This window comes from Chrysochloris asiatica, unplaced genomic scaffold (genome assembly GCF_000296735.1).
Source record: "Chrysochloris asiatica unplaced genomic scaffold, ChrAsi1.0 scaffold00149, whole genome shotgun sequence".
In the NCBI taxonomy this organism is placed as follows: Eukaryota; Metazoa; Chordata; class Mammalia; order Afrosoricida; family Chrysochloridae; genus Chrysochloris; species Chrysochloris asiatica.
The window spans coordinates 1,261,341-1,280,317 of record NW_006408667.1 but is presented as its reverse complement, the minus strand read 5'-3'; the positions used below and the strand labels follow the sequence as shown (position 1 = coordinate 1,280,317).

General features: G+C 38.8%; 1 protein-coding gene across 2 annotated transcripts in view; it reads left to right on the top strand.

Annotated features, from left to right (window-relative positions):
- KITLG (KIT ligand) overlaps positions 1 to 18,977 on the top strand; it is a 126,283-nt gene that overhangs the window by 80,552 nt on the left and 26,754 nt on the right. Inside the window, exons 4-6 of one of the 2 annotated variants that reach the window (XM_006870706.1) lie at positions 14,171 to 14,341; positions 16,354 to 16,501; positions 17,206 to 17,289. In XM_006870706.1, coding sequence (XP_006870768.1) covers positions 14,171 to 14,341; positions 16,354 to 16,501; positions 17,206 to 17,289 — 403 coding nt within the window. The remainder of the gene's footprint in view (positions 1 to 14,170; positions 14,342 to 16,353; positions 16,502 to 17,205; positions 17,290 to 18,977) is intronic. The other variant, XM_006870707.1, reaches the window with a different exon arrangement.

Here is an 18,977-nt window from a genome sequence, read left to right as displayed (position 1 = left end):
ACTGCTAACCATAAGGGTGGTGGTTCAAACCCACTAGCTGCTCCTTGAAAAACTTATACAGGGTCGCTATGAGTCAGAACTGACTTGATGGTACTTAACAACAACAAATTGCCACCATCAGTTCTGGGGAAGGACATCCTGATTGGTCCATTGATTCAGGTGCCCATTCACATCCGATTAATCAGTTGTGGTCACTGCATGTATCCTGAGTATTCTCCACTCTCAATGTGAATTGGGGCACTTCCAACAGAAATGGAAGAAGTCAGCCAAGTAGACAAATCAGTATATATCTTTCTACCTCTAATACAATAAGAAAGCATTTATTTCTAAGGAAAAGTGTAAAATGGTAGTTAAAAACATAAAATATTACACTCAACACTGTTTTTAAATGACTGTTTTGCGAACTCGAAGTATAACACTGGGGCCCCTGTCAATATTGGAGCCCTGTTATGGAGCTGCAGGATAAGCACTGGACTGAAAGTTGAGTGAGAACTGCAAAATCAGCAGTTCACACTCACCAGTCATTCCTCAGAAACCCTATATAGGGTCGATATGAGTTGGAACCAGTTCATCAGCACTTGACAACAACAGCAACATTAATATTGTTTAGATTAAGATATGTTTCAGAACATATAAACCAGTGCTGTCTGGTAGAAATAGAATTCAAGTCACAGGTGTAATTTAAATATTTTAATAGCCACATTAAAAAAAAAAAAGGTAAAGAGAAACAGATGAAATTAAGTATTCGAGAGACTCTTATTCTCTAATTGTTGTTAAGTACTGTCAAGTCGGTTCCTATATAGCAGCCCTATATAGGGTTTCCAAGGAGGGGCTGGTTAGCCGAAACCACTGACCTTGTGGTTCAAACCGACCTTGGAGTCTAGCCCACTAACCCACAGCACCACACCAGGATTCCATTCTTTAGTTAAATTTTCATAAAACTTACAGTTGAAAATGTGATTCACATACTGACATTATTTTAAGTGTACTTAGATGATTTCCAGTATAGATTTAAAAATTAAAACAAACTAAAGTTAAATAAAATTAAAAATTTTAACTCCTCAATCACATTAACTGTATTTCAGGGTGATTTTTGGTTTATTAACTGAAGCAATTTGACACAACATTATTCTGCATGAATTGGGAGGAAAGCAGTAAACATATGTGTTTTGTAATTAGAATCTGAAAGCGGACAACACATACTCTGTCACTGCTTCATTGATGATCTTTGTCTTATTTTCTATTTATTAATTATTCCTAGTGACTAGTGCATGCCATGTTGGGCAGCAGAGTTTAGAAATCCCCAAATCAAACTTACTGCATCGAGTCATTTCTGACTGAGCGTCTACGTCTTGATGGGAGCAGAAAGTCTCGTCATTCTTCCAAAGAGCAGCCTAGTGGGTTTGAACTGCCTACCTGGCGTTTAGCAGTCTAAAACCCTAATTCTACAGATAGAGAATTGGGAACCCAGGATAGATCAAATGTTTTGTCTAAAATCATGAAGTGAATCTCCAGCACTGGGACTAGAAACAGGTCCTCGAGTTTGTCATTGTAGCTCTCACCTCCTCAGACTGTTCTTCCTCTTTTGCTATTTTGAGTCTGTGTTAGTGGCCATTTATAGGCTTGCCCTAGGAAATAACACAGATTCATACTGTTTGGGTTGATTACTATTCTAATCAGAGTTGAGGTTTCTACATCACTTTAATTCAAACAAGAAAATGCAAAGGTGAAAGTCTAAAGTGAACACAGAAAACCCAAAGTAATTGTTTAGGAAGACGATAAAAATAAGCCCATCTTATCCAAAGGGAGCTAAGATCTTCAGTTGGAGAGCGTACACTAGTTATGTGAGCACAAAGTGTTACAGTTTACAAATTGTGTTATTGGGATTGTTTAAGTTTGCCTGCATATAGAATGTTACTTAGAGTCAGGGGAATGTTCAGCATTCGAGCAAGGAGTGCGAAAACAAGAAAGGGGTGATAAAGTCCACTAGTGACAATTGGCATTTGTTGTTTTGGTCGTCTTGATTACTTGGAGAATTTTTCTTTCATGAGTAAGACTCTGGATGAGCTAAATTGAGACAGGAAAAGCCATTTCTTTTACTAAGAGAACACTTAATTGAGTTGGAAGACCAGTGAGTCTATGCCCAGATATGAAGCCAGATGAGTCAGGGTGAATGCAGCGGAAATATCTCAGCCCTGTGTCCTTTGACTATAAAAACCAGTTGCTGTTGAGGCAATTCTGATTCATGGCAACCCCATGTGTATCAAGGCAGAACCGTACTACATAGAACATTGAGTGATTGATTTTTCGAGAGTAGATTACCAGACTTTACTTCCTTTTTCAGTCCACTGGGTGGACTCACCACCAGGCGAACATGAACTTACATCCTTTCCATTAACAGTCCAATGAGTTAACTATTTGCACCACCTGGGAACTCTGCTTTAACTATGTGGCACTGTAGGATATGCAGTTCAAACCCACCATCTGCTCCTTGGAAACACTATACAGGTATCTATACCCCAAACCATGCAGAACAGTGTTGTATCATTTATTTCTATATGGGGTCTCCATGAGTCAGAACCAACTCAAAGGCACTTAACAACAACAACACTGATTAAAACAAAAAATTTAAAAACTAGGCAATTGATTGGGAGTTCTGGGTTCAAAACCGGTTTCTCTTTTACATTTGATGTATAAACTTAAGACAAATTGCTTCACTGTTCCAGGCTTTGGTTCCCATTTATGAAATTGGTGGGATTATATCAGATGGCCTCCAGTATTTCAGATCTAAAATACTGTGATTCCAATGAAATGGCTCTGGATGTTGTTGAATGTTCAACTAGGAGGTCTGTACTGGATGCACAAGAGAGAATGGAATGCTTCCTGCCCTGGGCATTCATACCTCTCTCTGATTCTGGCATCGCTGATGTTTAACAAACATTAAAGAAAACCAAACCAAACCATTCAAGTTGAGCGCTAATGCTGGTAATTAGGTAAGTTAGAGTAGGCGAATGACTCCTAGTGAATTTTCCTCTGAGGCTTCACACAGTTTATGAGCCAGGACTTTTCTCTCACACTATCTCTGATATTTCGCCAACTCTTGTAGAGAGCTCACTCTTTCGCCAGGCAGTTACCAGCCTTGGGCCCAGTAAGGAAGTGCTCAAGTAGCTAAGAATAGCTACCAAAAGGAAAGCTACCAAGTAAGCCAAGGATGAAATGGTATAATGTATTTTGTCCACTTCACCTTCTAATTTTAAAAAGTTTATGCTTACTGCTCTTACCTCAAACCATGCAGAATAGTGTTGTATCAATTTTTTCTATCAGTAAGCCAGAACGGTTTCTTGAATGAAGCAGAGGGTAGATAGGTGAAAGCATGATTGATTTAGCAAGTCTCCAGCATATCCTTAAAAGCACACAGTTTATTTCAGCTGTTTGAAAATTGTCACTTCTAGGACCTCAGAGGTACATTGCCACACATCATTTGGAATTCATCTGTAATTGATTTTAAATACACATTTGGCCTTTAAATGTGCATGGATATTTTTATCAATATGAAAACCAAGAATCCTATTTCCTTTGAGTGGAATCCAACCTATGGCATCCCTGTGAGAGTACGTCTTTGCACCAAAGGGTTTTTTTGGACTTCAGTTTTTTGTTTGTTTGAATGGAGTAAAGGTTTACATACAAGATCATCAGTTTTAAATTCAGCAAATCATACACTTTGTTTCATCTCAGTGATTGGAATCCCCTCTAGGTAGCAATATCCTGCTTCCTCCCTGTGGCTTTCTCTTTTCCCCCACCTTCCCATCCCTTCTCACCAGCCTTCTCACCATTGTACTTTAGGTACCTGTTGCCACAGTTGACTTCGAGTGACTGACCGTTCCATCATTCCTAGTGAGCATGTCTTACTAGTGTTATTGTTCCCCTATATGCCTATCTCTGGAGTCCTGGTGTGGTATTGTGGTCTAATGCCCCAGAATGCAAAGTTAGTTTGAACTACAAGGTCAGTGGTTCAAGTTCACCAGCTGCTCCTTGGAAACCCTATACAGGGTCTCTGTGGGTCAGAACTGACTTGATGGCACTTATCAACAACAGCAACTACTAAACTGAATGAGGGGGAGTTCCTTTCCAGACCTGAAGGGTAGTTGAGGGTCACAGTCTCAGGTTCTTCCAGTCTCCTGCTAACCAGTAAGCCCGCTCTTTTTTTTTTTTTAAGTAGTTTTGAGTTTTGTTCCAGGCATTACGTTGCTCTATGCAGGACCTTCTACTATGACCCCTTTCAGAGTAGTTGGTTGGTAGTGGTAGCTAGGTACCAGTCATTTCTTCTGGTCTTAGAGTCATGGAGACTGATGTTCACATGTTGCATTAGTCCGTTGGACAAGATGATTGCAAGCATCTTCACTTCTTATCACTCTTCTTTCTTCCACACATGAAGAGAACAATAACTGTACCTTAATTAGCATTAATCATTAACAGAATCAGCTCACCAGGCCTTTGTTTCACAATGCCACTGAATGGGTTTGAACTGTCAGTCTTGGTTAGCGCAATCTAGTGCTAACCAATCTGTTGACTCACCCAGGGACCTGTTAGTTTTGGGAGCAGTCATATTCCTGGTTATATATTTTGTTGTTGTTGTTAAGTCCCATCGAGTCAGTTCTGACTCATAGCAACCCTGTATAAGGTTTCCAAGGAGCAGCTGGTGAGCTTAAACCGCCAACCTTGTGATTCAAATCAGCCTCCCAGTCCAGTGCACACCAGAACTCTCGTTATACATAGAATACGTGTTTTTTTTTTAAGTTTTATTGTGAATTGAGTGATAGTTTACATGGGAAAACATCGGTTTTAAACTGATTGTTTCATTGCAATGATTACAATCTCGTCCATGCATCATAATTTAACAGTATTTGCTTCTATTCCCTCTTTTTTGTTTGTTTGTTTGTTTTTGTGAGGGGCAGGATGTACACAAAAACACTCAGGAATATATAACAATTTAAACAACAGAAGGGCATATTCTGTAAGCATGCCTACTGGCCTCCAGCACTTAGTCTTCCTCTTTCCAGGAGTCTAGAATCCTCAGCTGCTCCCTCTCTCCATGTCTTCATCTCTGCCTCCATCTCTGGTGTTACTGCCTCTCCAGATAGGGGCACACATTCTGCTCTTGCTCTTCTCCCTTGATGGTCCTAGGGTCCTCTGTTCCTGGATGGTAAGATTAACAGCTTCCCGTTTTGTTTCAAAATTCTACCTTTACAGTTGTGACAGTTGCAATTAGTCATGGTAACAGTTACTCACTGTTGAATCATAAGAATCTTATCCCCATCTCTTTTCACCAGACCCATCTAGACAAGATGAAAACTATTGAATACCTTCCTCTGCAAACTCCATCTTGAAAACTTTCAAGCCAGTCACTTCATGCCTTTATCACCCCCTCATTTTAGGTAGCCAAGTAGGCCATAGGATTGATACTTCATGTGAAGACTGCTTCCCTCTCAGTTGGTATTTTGAGCTATTACACCCATAAGTATGGGTCATGTTAAAAAAAATTGTAGTAATTTATACTTGTTTTCTTTATCAATTTTTTTTTAATCTTCCGCTAGTCGAGTTCTGATCATCAAGCCATGGAGGTAGGTCAAATGGGTACCATCTACAAATTTGGGTGTTCTTGTGCTTCTCCCCCTAGTTCATATCAACTGGATGCTTCGCTCTCAGCTCTAGCCCTCCATGGCTATGTCTTTGTCCATGGCCTCAGGAGTCCCCAGGTCTCACCACACTTTGGACCAACCAGCCCTACCTCTTCCCTCTCTCATTGCCAAGTCAATAAGAGTCTATGGAATGTGGTCAAACTCAGCTCATATCTTCATTACTGCTTTTCCCCCTCTTCCACTTACATGTAGACCAACATGGTCTCACACTTTAGTTTTTTGAAAATGTTTTATGATGAATTGTGTGATAGTTTACATGGGAGAACATTAGTTTTATATTCATTCTATCATATATCGTTTCATTTTCATGGTTACAATCCCCTCCATGCATCATCAACCAACCAAAGGGTATACCCTACAAGCCTGCCCCCCAGTCATCAGCACGCAGCCCCTCTCTGTGTCTAAAGTCCCCAGCTGCTCCATCTCTCCACGTCATCGTCTCTACCTCCATCTCTGGTGTCACTGCTTCTCTGGATAGGGTCCTGCTCTCCACTATTCTCACTTGATGGTCCCAGGGACCTCCGCTCCTAGACTGCAAAGTTAATCACTCCCCATAACAATGATTCACTATTGTATCACAAGAGACCTATTCACATTTCCTTTCATTAGCCCCACCTAGACAGATTGGATACTACCTTCACTCCCTGTAGACTAGGCTTCCTCTTGAAAGCTTGTAAGCCAGTCACTACTTGCCTTTGTAGCCCCCCCCCCCACTTTGGGTAGCCAGTGTCCAAGTTGCCCATCCCTGTCTACTCTGTGGATCGAGGGGGTGGGAATGCCCTTAGCTGTAAAGATTTGTTCCCTCTTTTGAGCTACTGCATCCGTAGGTGTAGGTCAAGTTCATCAAATTGTATCAGATAACTCTTTTTTTCCTATTCTTTCTTCTTCTAGTTGAGCTCTGATCATCCAGTCATTGAAGCCAGGTCAAGTGGGTATTATCTGCAAGTGTGTGTCTTCTTATCAGCTGGATGCTTCACTCTCTACTCTAGTCCTCTGTGGCTATGTCACTGACTCTGGTTCCAAGAGTCCCCAGGTCTTGCCATACTGCTGGCCAACCAGGTCTCCACCCAGGTTCACAGGAGTCTATTAAACGTTGTAGGGCTTAGCTTGCAGCTTCATTGCTGTTTTTCCCTCACTTCCCCTTTTTGGGTCACCAATCAGAGGGTGTATTCCCATTGAAGGGGGTTTGCTCTAAAGGGACCCTACCACTTGCCTTGATGTCTCCTGGGCAAGCAACTTGCTTGTTCTTGTAGTAATAGTCGGTCTGTCTATATTGTTTTGTATGTTTCCTGTTGGTTGGTCTTTCTTTCAAGAAGTATCTTCTGTTCTTCTAGCCTCTCCAGGCTGGTCTGCCCATCCTTTCAAGTGGAAATTTCCCACCTCTGAAGATTCTGGATGCTGTTCAGGATTCCACCAATGGCCTTATGTAATGCAAAGGCCCTCCTTCACTGGGCACGTTGTAGCCCCATTTTAGGTATTCCAGTCAGTTCTAGGTAGAAGATGGACTTACAAGCTTTCTATGGTGAATTTTCTGGCTATTCCTTTCTCTTCCCCTCAAGTGTTTATTTTATAATGGTATGCAAGAGAAACCAAGATTCAAAAGACAGCCAAGCATCTTAACATCATTTGTCCCCTTTTACCCATTCCAATCATGTCTCAATCCCTGTATCTCAGAGCCCTGTAGTTCCAAGGTTATGCATACATCATTCTTTACCTCTGTCCCACTTAGCCCTTGCAAACCTGCCTAAGTGTTCTACCATCTGCTTTGTTCTTCCATTCCCCTCTCCCTTCTTGTATATTGCCCCCCTCCCCAGCACTCAAACTATCCTGTGTCTATTCCCTACCCTGTGTTCCACCTTTCCCTCCCTCCCCTTACCCCACCCCCACATCCCAGCAACCAGCAAAGACATAGAATACTTTTAATTTGTGTTTTTGCATTTTTTATTTAGTTAAGGCATTGCATTAGCGCTAATGACACTTTAAGATCCCTAGAGACGTTTACAACTTTTAACCAAGTCTTAGTAGCAATGGCATGCTAGAGATCAAAGCTGCTGGTTCCACACCATTGATTCAGTTCACATTCTGAAATGTGTACCTATTGTACATCGCATCTATTGTTGTTGTTGTTAAGTGCTGTTAAGTCTTTTCTGACTTACTTTGACACAGTATAGGGTTTCTGAGATGCTAATGGTGAGTTTGAACTGTCCATCTTATGGTTCAAACTGACCTTGCCAATCCTGCACCTTTCCTACAGCATCACACTAGGACTTCGCTAAACCACATCCAGCTCTAACACATGGCCACTCTGTCCATGTGTTGCCGAGTATCGCTGCCTCCAGAGGACAGTCAAGGCTGTGACCTTTCAGAAACAGAACGACAACCATTTCTTCTAAGCTGCCTCTCAGTGGGTTTAACCCATCACCGTTTGGGGTTGTAGTCAAGCACATAACTGTTTGTACCACCCAGGGAATCCTAGCTAGAATTAGAAACTGTAAGATAGAAGTTACCAAGAAAGCAACTACCAAGAAATTGAGAAAGAATCTGGAATCAAGGAAAATCCAGATGAGGTTTTCCTTTTCAAAGCAAGGACTATATTTCTTCTTTTGGAAATTGTGTATATGGGTGAACAAAACAAGTTATACTTACTTTAAGAATATGAAAGGTATTCTTAACATCACCTCTTTGACATTCTGTGTGACTTTGCCAACTTCCATAGTCCTTCACATTCTTCTACAACAAAAGTGACACTTATTTATATTTTACATTCTCCTAATGAATGTTATGAGCTTATATTTATATAGAACTGTTTGAATTTAAAATGCTCTCTGAAAAATAAGAACTAATGATAATACTGTCTTTTACTAAGGCCAAGGAAAATCACATACTGACTTTACAACCTTTAATCAACCATTTGACACTCATAATCTTAAAAAAAAGTTGGAAAACAAAAAGACCTATCACCTCAAAAATAAAATACTTAGCTCAGTGTGTTTTTTTATCTTCACAAATCATTGACTATGTTTAATTAAAAAAGAAAATAAATAAACTGCTTGATGTTCTGGTCAAAACTGGTTTCCTCTTTTATAGGCAGGGAGATCAAAATGGGCTGCCATTTAATATTTTCTACATGCCTCAATCTTACTTGTAATAAATGCAACAATCTTAAAATGGTAACATAGCTGATTAAATAAGTTGATAAAAAGATAGAACTTTGAATATATTATACAATATTTTCCAAGGAAATTTTAGCACAAGCAAGAAGGAATAATGAATGAAGTAAGACTGCAAAACCTTTAGAAACATATGATATTTCAGCATTGTAGTATTTAAGAAGTTCGTTTCCACAATTACTGAATTATTTGTGGTATAAAAGGACAGACTTTGGACTAGGATTAGGTTGTGGGAATTCCATGATTTAACCATAAGAAATCACAGGTTTGGGGGTTAAAAAGTTTTACTGTAAAAAGTTGATTTCTCAGAATACTGATTTAGCTATGTGAAAATGAAGGGGGTAGGGAAGGAGTTATTATAGCTAAGTGGGACCTAGGAACCAAAATGTAAATAGATAGTTCCTTTGAAAATAGAGGTAAACAGAAGTGGTAGCAAGCACTCCAGAGCTCCCCAGTTTAAAAATAAGAAACAAGCAAATAATAAAAAATAAAGCTCTTTTTTATGTTTTACCTGACGGAAAACAAAACAGAATTTAAAAAATAATAATGAAGGAGCTCCATTCATTTAAAGCAAAGACCACAGAATCAAAAGGAATGTTTTAGTTCAAAACGTGTCAGAAATTAGAGAGGAGGCTTGGCAAATATGTTCATGAAATAAAGGAGTTTAAAAGGATTAGTATGTGATAACTACTTGCTGCAGAAATTTTTGCATTTTATAACAGAATGAACTAATTGATGAAGACTTAGGAGCTCTGGTAGCGTAGTGGTTATGAATCGGACTGTGAACCACAAGGTCAGCAGTTCGAAACTACCAGCTGTTCCGTGGCAGAAAGATGAGGTTTTCTGCTCCTGTAAATATTTACAGCCACGGAAACCCTGTACAGGGTCGCTATGAGTCGGAACATACTCCACGGCACATAACAACAACAACAATTCCACCATATAAGGAGCTCTGGTAGCGTAGTGGTTATGAATCGGGCTGCCAACCCAATTCATACCAACTGTTCCGCAGGAGAAAGATGAGGCTTTCTGCTCCCGTAAAGATTTACAGCTTTGGAAACCCTGTACAGGGTCACTATGAATCGGAACTGATTCCACGGCACACAACAACACCATATAAGAAGCTCTGGTAGCGTAATGGTTATGAGTTGGGCTGCTAACCCCAAGATCAGCAAGCAGTTCAAAACTACTAGTTTTATGGAAGAAAGATGAGACTTTCCCTTAAAGATTTACTTTACATCCTCGAAAACCCTAGGCAAGGGAGGCTATGAGTCGGAACCGACTCCGTGACACACAACGACAAATGACAATTCCACCATATGGAGTAACACTATAGGATAAGCACTGAACCACAAAGTAAGTTGAACTGCAAGATTGACAGTTAAAACTCCCTAGCCGCTTTTTGGAAACCCTAAACAGGGATGCTTTGAATCAGAACCAACTCGATCGTACTTAACAACAACATTCTACCATATGGATGCAATTTTGAGCTGTATGTGTTGTGTCACACATCCTAGCCAATCTCGCTCTTGCTGATAGGACTAATTATAAAGAGAATTATTGCCTAAATGGAGGCTTAAGCCCTATTGGCCTAGTAGTTTGGTTGTTGTTTTTTTTTAGCTGTTAAACAGAAGGCTAGTGGTTCAAATTCACAAGACACTCTGTGGGAGAAAGATGGGGCATTCTGCTTCCATAAAGATTACAGCCTTCGGAATAGTTAGGGCATTTCACCTCTCACTCAGAGGCAACTCAATGGTAATAGTTGTTTGTTTGTTTGCTTGTTTGTTTGTTTTTTTTCTTTTTGGTAACTGGAGACCTGGCGAACCAACAGTTAAGTACTTTGTCTCCTAGTCTTAAGGTTCCCACCTCGCTGTAGCAAGGAAGAAAGACCTGGCAATCTTCTTCTGTAAAGATTGCAGCCTAGAAAACCCTATGGGCATTTCTAGTCTGTCAAGTAGGAGTGTTGCTGTGTATCAAGAAGCATCTCAAAAACACTTAACAACAAATGGGGAGAGGCTGCCCAGCATGGTGCAACCAAAAGGTTAGAAGTTTCAGTTTACCCAGAGGCACCTCAGAAGAAAGACCTGGCATTCTACTTGGAAAAATTGTTATTGTTATTAAGTGTCATCAAATCAGTTCTGACTCAGCGATCCTGAACAGGGTTTCCAAGGAGCAGCTGATGATGAGTTTGAACCACCAACTTTGTGGTTCGAACCCACCTTGAAGTCCAGTGCTTATCTGACAGTGCCACAAGTCCTGTGGTGTACAGTTCTACAATGTCACACCAGGGGTCACTAAGCGTTCGAGTCAACTCCATGACAAGGGCTTGTTCTCCACGTTTATTTGTTGTTTAATTTAGGTGACTAGCTGAGCAGTTCAGCACCAGCACCAGAATGACACCTTTGAAAAAAACCTGTTAATGATGCAAACATGAACTTGCAAGTACTTGAGATAAGTTTTTACTTAATGCAAAGCTCAGGAATCCATTCTGAAAGTATCTGAGAAACATGGTAGTCTTTGAGAGCTTGGTTTTGATGAGTTGAAATACCCTAGGTACACATTTGAACTAATTTCCATTTGGTGGCTTGTTTTCCTGCTTATCTGAAGCTAGAGTTAACAATCCTAAAAGTTTAAAACTAGAGTTAATGCTTCCAGGAATTGGGGCTTACCTATCTGTAGATAAATCTGTTTCCTCTTTGGCTATATTGATGGTGTTATTATTAAGTGCTGTGGAATTGGTTTAAACTCATACTCTATGTAGGGTTTCTGAGTAGTGGCTAGTAGGTTTGAACTGTCACCAACCAAGCAGTTAGCAATTCAATGCTTATTTGACTCTGTCTCACCAGTCCTCCTGATTGGTTTAGTATTATAATAATTAAACTTGCTCTGTTAAATGGGTATTAAAAAGCCTACAGGTTTTATTTAGAGTAAATAAGTTACTAAGTAAATAAATTTGGGCCATGTTATCCGAAATCCTGGTGTGGCACTTTGGGCTAATGTGCCAGCCTGCAAAGCCGTTTGAACTTCAAGGTCGGCAATTCAAGCTTACCAGCTGCTCCTTGGAAACACTCTACAGGAATTGACTCGATGGAACTTAACAACAACAACAACTAATAGTCTCATTTTCCCCATTGTAACATTTTAACAGAGTTCAAATCAGTCTGCTCATGAGAGCTTAGTAAGAAAAAGATAACATTAAAATTACATGAAGTAGAGGAGGAATCAATACCCCTGAAGCAACCCTCAAGCATCAAGGACCTGGAGCTAGGAGATACATATCTCAGGTCACATACCACATGAGGGGAAAATTCTGAGGTGGGTCCTTAGAGGATTCAGCAGATTTGAGCCTGAGTTGCTTATGACTGTAACCCCCTCATACATATACCTTTATTGGTTTCCTCCTCTCTAAGCTGTTTTACTTCCCTTATGCTTACATATGCTTCCTGGAATCACTTCCTAAATAAACTAATTGCATCCCTCCAAAAGATGCATAGGAAGTATGTGAACTTCAGAACAATTAATGCAGCAGCATTTTTTTAAATCTTACATACAATGAAGTTTTCCTAATAATCTAAACCTATATTGATCGACAACCATTTAAAGCAAGAGTCAGCAAACTATAACACATGGTCAAATCTGGCCTGTTGCCTGATTTTTTAATAGTTTACAAGCTAATATTAGTGTTTATCGACAAACATTTGCAGTCAATTTGACGATTAAAAAATGTTAGCTTAGAATTCCAACTAAACAAAATTTTACCCCCAAATAAAGAATTCCATTATTCTCACTGGAAGACTTGTTTTACAGAAGAAATCCTATCCCATTATTATTGTTACTTTGAATTCTATTGATGCAAATTTTGTGGAAATTTACCACCTCTCATTTGAAACAGACTTGACTTGATGATAATTCCTAACAACAATATTATATTTATTACTAGTTCTGTCAAACAGATTTTAACTCATGGTGACCCATGTATGTCATAGTCAATTTGTGCTGCCTAGGATATTCAATAGGTGAGTTTTTAGAAGTGCATTGCCAACCAAGCCTTTCTTCAAGAGGCCTCTGGGTGAGCTGAAACTCTTCAACCCTTCAGTTAGCAGCCAAGCACATTGACCATTTGTGTTACCGAGAGCTGCCTTCTCATTATGCATCCTGCATCATATTCTCAGTTTAACTTCTTGCTGCACAAAGCCTAAAATGTTTACATTTTGGGTCTTTTATAGACAGAACTGGTGTGAAATATATTACTTCACTCATTCATTATTTTTCACTGCTGCATGCATTCAGCAATTTGTTTCTGAAAAATTCCAATTGACTAGGCACTTTGCTATGTACTGGGAATACCTCAAGGAAGAAGACTTTAAAACAGTGCTGCCCTTACACAAAGGAGCTCTGGTAGCATAGTGGTTACAAATTGGGCTGCGAACCGCAAGGTCAACAGTTCGAACTACCAGTTGTCCCATGGGAGAAAGATGAGGCGTTCTGCTCCCGTAAAGATTTACAGCCTCGGAAACCCTGTAAGGGTCACTATGAGTCCAGCCACACAACTTATATTAAATTACCTGCATTATGTCATCACAACCACCCTATATAGAAACCATTATTCCCATCTTATAGACAAAGGGAGCTTCAGAATAAATTGTAGCTCGCCTATAGTCTCTCATTCAGCATCGAATTCAAAGATAATCTGACTCATCAGTGTGAGCTTCCAACTGCTGGGCAGGCCTGGCTTCATGGGGGTGATGGGACTTGTCCCATGTTAGAAGGGCCACATGCTGGGTTTAATATCCGCTGTTACTGTTTTGAAATTCTTATTAGTTTTGAACCAGGTTCCACTCTTTTTCCTTATGCACTGGGCCATTATGTAGGTGATGCAACTACTAGACAAAACTGTTTCTCTTCCAGACCACATTCCTATCGGGGATAGTGTTTGTTTTAAATACCATATGCTTTAATTGATGAAGAACCTTGAAGTCTGTTAAACATGTTAGAAACATGTTGCTATTGTTATTGTTGTTGAGTGCCGCCTAGTCAGTTCGGTCTCAAAACTATCCTGTATAGGATTTCCAAGGAGTGGCTGGTGGGTTTGCGACCTTGTGGTTAACAGTCCAGTGTTTATCCTACAGTGCCACACCAAGATTCCTTGTTCATGCAAGCTGCCTTCAACTTGACTGCTGACCCATGGAGACACTGGGAAAACAAAATCCTTTGTCCAGAAGTCAATGACTGAAACATTATTGGCTTTGAAGGATGTGCTAAGTTTATTGTATGTAAATTTCCTTTTTTTTTTTTTAATAGCCTAGTCATTGTTGGATAAATGATATGGTGAAACAGTTGACAATCAGCTTGACTGATCTTCTGAGCAAGTTTTCAAGTATTTCTGAAGGCTTGAGTAATTATTCGATTATAGATAAACTTGTGAAGATTGCGGATGACTTGGTGGAGTGTGTGGAGTCATCCTCAGCTAAGGTAAACTTCTATTCCTTGAGATGTTTTTTTATTACTCTTCTCTAAAAGGTATGCTAATTGTGGCAGAGGAAACGGACATATTTATGTGTGTAACTTTGAATTTATAAACTTTAAATTTAAAAAAATATTTTAAAATTGAGTACAGAAAGATTTTGTAGTTACACTGCAGTACTGAAGTGAGCATAGGGCTTAAACACTTAGTATAAAGGTGGCATTTCTTCACCTTTATCTTTATTTCATTTAAGAATGGAAGTCTTCACAATTTAGCAAGTAGGTTACAAATGTTCATTTATGTTTAAATGGAAAATTGACTAAAAGAAGCCCTTGCACTTCCCCTGTTATCCATAGTGTAGCCATTTTGTTGTATGCCGGAGTCAATCCTGACTCATAGAAACTATAAATTGAACCACCAGCCTCTCAGTTGATCACCAAGTGCATGAACCCTTTTGCGCCACCCAGGGATTCTAGTAAAAATTACAATAGCTAACATTTTTGTAGCATTTATTATGTATTATTCTAAGTGGTTTATTCACAAAGGTATGTCAAAAAGTATTGCTACTTGGGTTCTACTTCATACATGGATGGGTTTATTCTATGTTTAAACATGTCTCTGCAATCAGTGAATGACTGCAAACAAGTTGTCTCAGTAATACACTTGTCTTAGCATCTAAAGGAGCCCTGGTAGTTTTGTAGGGTAAGCACTGGACTATTGTATTGTAAGCACCTGGTAGTATTGTAGGGTAAGCACTAGCCACTCCCTGGAGAAAGATGAGGCTTACTGTTCATGTAAAGATGTACAGCCTTGGAAACCCTCTACAGGGTTATTATAAGGCAAAATTGACTCTGTAGCCATGGATTTTTATTTGATTTAGTCTAATTATTGTTGTTAAGTGCCGTCGAGTAGGTTCAGACCCATAGCGACCCTGTATAGGGTTTCCAAGGAGCATCTGGTGAACTTGAACCGCCGACCTTGCAATTCAAACGACTTTGCAGTCTGGCACCTTAACCCACAGCGCCACACCGGGACTCCTCCACACCAGGGCTGCCTTAAAAAAAGATTTGCAAAATCAGAACAGTGGCTTCCAAAAGTATCTGTTGGGCCAGTTAAATCCAAGACAGAAGGCCATGGTGACATTTTTACAGGGACCAGTAAGGGGTAATCTCGATAGATTTTCTTGAAGGACACTGGACGATCATGGGAGCTAATTATGAGGAAATTTAATAGAATTGAAAACTGCATTGTTGACAAAAACACCAGGAAAGTTGCACTGATGATTTTTTTTGTTGTTTCCATCAGAACAATGCCACTTGCTTATTCTTCCAGGGTACCAAGGGGTGTCCTACAAGAATCTTACTGGGAAACCCTAACCCATCCACCCAACAATCCTGATTTTGCTCCTTCAGACTTCTTTTGGTTCCCCAAACTCAATGAATATTTAAAAGGAACATTATTTGAGTTCCTTGGGGATTTTAAAACTGCCGTTTTGATGTGTAAATCGAAGAGTGCAGAATTCTTCAGGAAAGGATTGTTGCTGTTGTCATGTGCCATCGAGTTGGTTCCAACTCATAGCCACCCTGTATAGAGTTTCTGAGGAGCAACTGGTGGGTTTAAACTGCTGACCTGTGGTTCATTCAGAGTCCAGTGCTAATCCTACAGCACCACGTCAGGAGTCCCCAACAAAGGATTAGAGAGGTGGGAATACTACCTTCAGTAGTGTATAGTCCTAGGGAAGGATGTGCCAAGAAATAATAGCTTTACGTTTTGATATCTTTGTTTTTGTGATTTTGTAGCAGTACTTTTTTATTGCTATACCACCAGCCACTCCACAGGAAAAAGATGAGGCTTTCTGCTCCCACAAAGATTTATAGCCTCAGAAACCCTACACAGGGTCACTGTGAGCTGAAACCAACTCAGTGACACTTAACAACAGCAACATTGACATCAGTTATGTCTTTAAAGTATTTGAAAGATGTAATTCTGGCTTTTTGTTGTTTTTGTTTTTTATTTCTAGAATGCAATAAAAACATCAGAACCCAGGCTATTTACTCCTGAAGAATTCTTTACCATTTTTAATAGATCTATAGATGCTTTCAAAGACTTTAGTAAGACATCTGAAACTAGTGATTGTGTGCTTTCTTCAACATTAAGTCCTGAGAAAGGTAAGATATGCAAGCATGTCAATTCCAATGTATTTACCAAGCTTGAATCTTACATGTTTAAGTAAGGATCTATATCTGAATCAAATAGTTGTGAAACTATAAAAAGATATATATGTGCATGTGTGATTAAATATAAAATACATGCAAGATGTGGATTGGTTAATTTGCAAGCCAAGCATTTGTCAATTTCAAATTAAAGCATTGTATGTAAGTGGACACTATGTAAGATAATCAGTCACTTTATCTTACCTGATTTCTTTTTTAAAACCTTTTCATTTAAAATTGTATTATTCTTTACTGTCTGTCTTTTAAATGTTCCCTCCTCAAATCTTATCCTTAAAGGCCTCACTCTGGGTCATAAATTCACTTTCTTATATCGGTGTTAAGATTTCTTTGATCCCACTTAAGCCCTTTAACAAATCTTAATTTTGATTGTCTTTCATTGTTTTTAATGACAAATTAATAATAATTTGTTATTTAAAATATATTTAACATAGCTATCCATCTTTGCTCTAAAATATAACTGTGTTGAATTTGTTAATCAAACGAAACTACAGGACCAGTGTGAAATAAATAGGATCTGCATAAGACTTTAGATTTGGGGAGGAGACCTGGAAATTTCACTGGTATTGCGCTTCACCTTTGGGGACTCTGTAATTTATGTAACATGGTGCAGCACTGACAAATTATTGCTTTTCATTTAGATTCCAGAGTCAGTGTCACAAAACCATTTATGTTACCCCCTGTTGCAGCCAACTCCCTTAGGAATGACAGCAGTAGCAGTAATAGTAAGTACAAATATCTGACTTAATGCATGCATGGCTCCAATTAGAATCCATAGGAGTATTGCATGAAATTGAAAGGACATTCTACAAATTTTCATATTAATACTGTTCTGTTACTGTTCTTCATGCTATAACCCTCCTGAGAATTCAATATTAGGTGTGTAGGATTGGGGGTTTCCCTAGAGTTTGAGATAATGTCTAGAGAAATTTGGTCAATAGATTTTCTGTGAAGAATATTTTAAATACGCTATGCGATTCCTTGTAGAAATAGGATTTAGCTAGACTTCTTTGTGGATATCAAATATATTTTGCATGAAATTTGCTTCAGTAAAAAAGGAAGTTTTTTAATTTGAAAGTCCAATTTGTGTTGACCTGAGTATCGGTATTTACTATTGTGTGTTTGAATAGTTTGATCAGACTTTTTTTTTTTCACTATAAAATTACATGTTGGAAGATGCCTTGTTTCCTGTACCACTAGGGGCCCTTATTTAATTTCCTAAAATTCTGAAATTAAGAGAACAATAAATGTCTTAAAAGTCCAGTTTGTTTTATAATGCTATTTTATTTTATTTTTTTTGCTACTAAAACCTATCTTGTACTGAGATGATGCTACTTGTAATTATTTATTTTAAGATCTGTCTTTATGGAATCAAATTGATAACAGCAACTATAAATATTAGAAAACTTACTGGGCAGTGAGCTTATATTAATGGGTGAGGAACTCCTTGGGATAAAGAGGGTAAGAATTGTACAACTCATAGAATGTAATCAGCATCACTGAATTCGAAATGAGAAATTGTTGAATTTTGGTATATGTTGTGCTGTGTATGTTCTCAATAACAAAAGTATTGTTTTTTTTAAAAAGAATATTTATACATTTCACTGTGGTTATTAATGTGAGTGGAGTCCTGGTGTGGTGTTGGTAGGGTAAGCACCGGACTGTTAACCATAAGGTTAGCAGTTCAAACATACCAACCATTTCTCTGAAGTCCTATATAAGGTTGCTACGAGTCGGAACCAACTCAATGGTACTTGACAACAGTAACAACCCGAAACTCACCGGGAGTATTACGTAACATATATTTGCAAAACAGAAGTTACTAAAATCTAAAATCCAGAATTACATTACATGTTAATTCCCAGTGCTTTTATTAGCTTTGGGAGGACCTGTATGTGTTTTAGTTAACTGATTCCTTATCTACAAACTATGGATTTTATTAAGAACCCCTTGTGTCTTTTCACCAAATCTAATTTTGGCTTCTTAAATTCTCTATTTTTTTTATTGTATTTGAATTGATTTATAGTTATAGTAGTGGTTGTATGCCATTGAGTCAGTTCCTACTCATAACAACCCTGTATAGGGCCTTCCGAGGCTGTAAATCTTAAAGGAAGCAGAAAGCCTCATCCTTCTCATGAGGAGCAGCAGGTAGATTTGAACTGATCCCCTTGCTGTTAACAGTCCAGCTCGTAATCCTCTATGCTACTAGGGTTTCTTTCATTGATTTCTGATGTCTATTATTTCCTTTCTTCTACTTTGTATTTAGTATGCCCAATTGTCCTAGCTCCTTAAGATAGTAAATTGTATCATTGACTTTAAACCATTCTTGTTTTTTTTATGGCACAGAAAGGTATACTTTCCATTCAAGGGCTTTTAGTTGTGTCCCATCATTTTGATACATTATGTTTTCATT